The sequence below is a fragment of the Clarias gariepinus genome, chromosome 25 (genome assembly GCF_024256425.1).
Source record: "Clarias gariepinus isolate MV-2021 ecotype Netherlands chromosome 25, CGAR_prim_01v2, whole genome shotgun sequence".
In the NCBI taxonomy this organism is placed as follows: Eukaryota; Metazoa; Chordata; class Actinopteri; order Siluriformes; family Clariidae; genus Clarias; species Clarias gariepinus.
The window spans coordinates 19,900,378-19,903,953 of NC_071124.1; the positions used below are offsets into that span (position 1 = coordinate 19,900,378).

Below are 3,576 nucleotides of genomic sequence, written 5' to 3' on the forward strand. Positions count from 1 at the left end.
TCAGTCAGGGCAAGTGGGGTGATGATGGTAGTGGTGGTGACGGTGGGTATGTGCGTATCGGTGAGAGCAAGGACAGATATATTTCCAAGTGCCCATTCCTAAATATACCCTATAACTTATTGAGCAGCTCTTTTCCCAACCGGCATGAAGTACTCTAGGCACTTCAGCTCTCATTACCATGCTCAAGATAAGACTTGTCCTCTTACCATCTGGTGGTGGCTTTACCGTCTGAGCATGTGTCAGTATGAAAGAAAGACACTGTGCATAGAGTAGGAATGAGATTTTGTCCTAAAATGAATGAGATTTGATTTAATCTGTAAGCAATATTGTTTATGAGTGTTAATCTTTTTGCGTTAACATTTACAAATTGTTACAAGTAACTACTTGCTCATGTAACTACATACCTCATATATGACTGTCATCAATTTTAAAGCTGTAATCAGTCATAACCTCTTTACACTATGATGTTTAAAAGATGTGGATTAAAGTGTCATCATATGTACATATATAAATACTATATGTGTATATGTAATCTGTTGTGATGTTTCCAACACAACGAATAAAAACACAACCACAAGAAGTAAATCCAATGTCTTATTCCATTGTGAAAGTTTTTTTTTTCATTTGTTCAAAATTGTTAAACTCAACAGCCACCCATGCTATACAGCCATTCATCTATATCCCAGCAGCCATAGATGCCTTTTATATAAAACAAAAAAAGCTTCATACAGTAGAGTATTAAAAAAATGTTGTCACATCTAAAATAAGTCATGTTTCCATTATAATATTTACAAGGTAGAACTGATTTTCTCTTAATTTACTATTTACAGTTCTGTACACAAGCAACCCCCGGTGGTTTGGCTGTGCTGAAAAAGAAAGCAGAAGAAGAAAGGGTGGTTAAGGTGGGAATGAAAGAAAAGTTAATAAAGTATAGGATCAAGAATCAGATCCTCACCTATAACTTATTGAGCAGGTCGTTCTGAAGATCCTCATAAACCTGGTTGTAGAGCTCGTCCTTCGATGTTGTGCCATTTAGATATTCTGTAGCCCAACAAATTAAAAAATAGATAGATAAATAAATAAATAAATAAATACCAACTACAGTCCATTGGTCGCCTTTTAACATCCATTGATTGATTAATCACTTACGAATTGGTATGCAGTAGCTCTCCATCTCTTTCCTGTGTTTCAAGTACATGGGCCAGACGTGGCCATCAAACAGACCAGGAGGGTCAGGAACTGTGTAGGTTCTTGTGCTATGTTTGGAAACAACCAACAACTTAACAATGAACGGGCAAATTCTTAACCCGGACTGTGATTGATCTGTAGTGTCGCGGGTCCTACCTTCTTCTCCTTTTGCACTCTTCGTATGGAATGGTCACATAATAGGACTTGTCAAAGATTTCAACCAAAGGTCTGCAAAGCGAAGGTCAAAGCTGTAAGCATATAATCAACCAAGCTAAAAGTCTACTAAAATGCCAAAGCAATGCAAACCTACTTGTAATTATAGAGAAGAAAGCCTTCCACAATGAGTATGTGGAGCTCTTTCTCAGGGTCGGACCCGTCGGTTAAGGGCGACAGGGTCACGCCATGAGAGCGAGCGAACTTCACTGGGTTCTCAATCCAGCCTTTTACAGTGTTCACCATGGCCTCCATGTCCAGGGCTGTGATCACTGCACATGGGGAAGACAGACAAACAGAGAGCGCGTCTCACAAACCACGATAATGGCTCTTCGAAATATAACAGTTTGTTGCCTTTTGTATACTTTTTTTGTTCTTTTGACAGATGTTAATGGTTAAGTGTTAAGATGTTATAACACTAACAGTCAAAAAGTATCCATTACAAAGACATTTTTAGGTTCATGTTACAGAAAAAAAGGGTAAACAAATATGGTCATGGAAAGATGAGGAATACATTACTGTCGTTTATTTTTCCTACAGCCGAAAGCCACTCTTACCATCCCACTGTCTAAAGCCGTCCTCCCCGACCTCTATTTGATCTTGGGGCTGCAATAACAGTGACCAATAAAACATTGCTGCAGATCGCGCACGCAGTGCTGATCCCACCTGGACATACGACGCCAAGCCCTCAGGCTAAACATGGCCGTCTTGTTCAGTTCAGTTGACTTCGAGCCAATTCATTTAGTAATTTAAACCCTCAATCAAGCAGTAAGGCCTTGACTGGGGAAGTTCTGTGGAACTAGATTAAAGATTTAGGTTAACTGAACTGAATTATTATGGGAGTAAATGTCGTATGATTTTCTGATTATTCATTATGCTTTGTAATATACCAAATAAAAGCGTTACATTAAATTGGTTTTCTGATTATTAATCAAAGAAGCAAAAAAGTAGTTATGCTGCTGTAGTGTGCATCATGTATGCCATGAGTACAGTACATTTAGTTCTCGTTGACTTAAAAAGAATTAATTAGTGACATGAAAACAACTTGAACACAAATGAATGTCTGATACCTCTACGGCTACGTGTGTGTGTGGCATCTAAAGGTGATCGAGAGGTAAAATCCAGACATTCATTTTAAGTGTGTTTGAGGGTGGCTGTCCAGGAGAACACCAGCGTAGGAAGTGAAATAAAAAAAAACAACAACACAAGGCACGGACAACAAGAACAAACCGAGAAACAAACAAACAAACAAACAAACAAACAGTATACAGAAATCCTGCAAATCCTCACGTTACCTGATGTTCCCTGAGCTCATCTTATACCACAATATGTGGTTTAATATAATCTAACAAATCATATCAAATGCTAATAAAAGGAGGAAGTACAGGTGGACAGTACATACCTTGAAAAAATCATCTTGATGTATTACACAACAGTTTGGCAAGATCTTCACAAGCCTTTTGGTCAGGGTGGTTTTCCCACCATTGGTCACACTGCAAACAGGATCGTACACATTTCATCAGCTCCATAAGATCTTATAGATAATCAATATGCAACTATATATAGTCATTAAACACTTACCCGCCTATTCCGATAATACACTTCATCTTACAGCCTAGTGAATAACTCTTGGTCTAAAAAAAGAAATAAAGAAGGGAAGAAAGTAATGGGAATGCTTTTTTTTTTTTCTTCCACCCTCTCCTACACTCCCCTCCTCAGTACTATTTCATTGATAGTCTTGGCCTCCTTGTAATATATATATAGCCGACTCCGCCGCGCGTCACTCGGCACATTGCCCCGCCCCTTCTTTCCGCATAACCAATCATGGTCTGCGGTACGTCGGCTCTCGTCTAATCACGAGCCTGTTCGCTGAATTCTCGTGCACCTGTCGTCTCTCGTCACACCACGTGGACGCAGACCAAATGAGCCCCAGGTCATTAATAACCACACAATGCCTGTAAAAAAGGCGAGGATTTCATGTTAGATGTCACGCAATAATTACCTACTAGATTGTCTAGATATATAGATTATATAATCTATATAATGCAGTATCATGTTGATGTACAGTATAAGTTACTGTATTTCACTTGGGGTGTGTGACATGTAGTACAGAGTCAGATAACTACACTATATACACACACCAGCAAAATAAATATTGAAATACTAAATGTATTT

At 38.7% G+C, this 3,576-nt stretch overlaps 1 protein-coding gene across 2 annotated transcripts; it reads right to left on the bottom strand.

The window, feature by feature from the left end:
* Nucleotides 1–580: 580 nt before the first annotated feature.
* Nucleotides 581–3,116, bottom strand: nmrk2 (nicotinamide riboside kinase 2). 2 transcript variants are annotated; one of them, XM_053486675.1, is made up of 8 exons: nucleotides 2,983–3,116; nucleotides 2,804–2,894; nucleotides 1,959–2,007; nucleotides 1,499–1,673; nucleotides 1,345–1,416; nucleotides 1,150–1,256; nucleotides 956–1,041; nucleotides 581–866 (listed from the first exon to the last, which is right to left on the bottom strand). In XM_053486675.1, the coding sequence occupies exons 1-7, from the start codon at nucleotides 3,006–3,008 to the stop codon at nucleotides 956–958; spliced, it is 606 nt and encodes a 201-aa protein (XP_053342650.1). In that variant the 5' UTR covers nucleotides 3,009–3,116; the 3' UTR covers nucleotides 581–866. The 2 variants fall into 2 exon arrangements, with proteins under 2 accessions (XP_053342650.1, XP_053342651.1); XM_053486676.1 differs by lacking the exons at nucleotides 1,959–2,007; nucleotides 2,983–3,116.
* Nucleotides 3,117–3,576: the final 460 nt, after the last annotated feature.

Excerpts from the sequence above, each read along its gene's own strand:
- nmrk2 (XM_053486675.1), bottom strand. The coding sequence starts at position 3,008 with ATGAAGTGTATTATCGGAATAGGCGG. Across the intron at positions 2,895-2,982 it reads TGTATTATCGGAATAGGCGG|TGTGACCAATGGTGGGAAAA; the intron begins GTAAGTGTTTAA and ends TCCTGTTTGCAG. Across the intron at positions 2,008-2,803 it reads ATCAAGATGATTTTTTCAAG|CCCCAAGATCAAATAGAGGT; the intron begins GTATGTACTGTC and ends CTGTTATTGCAG.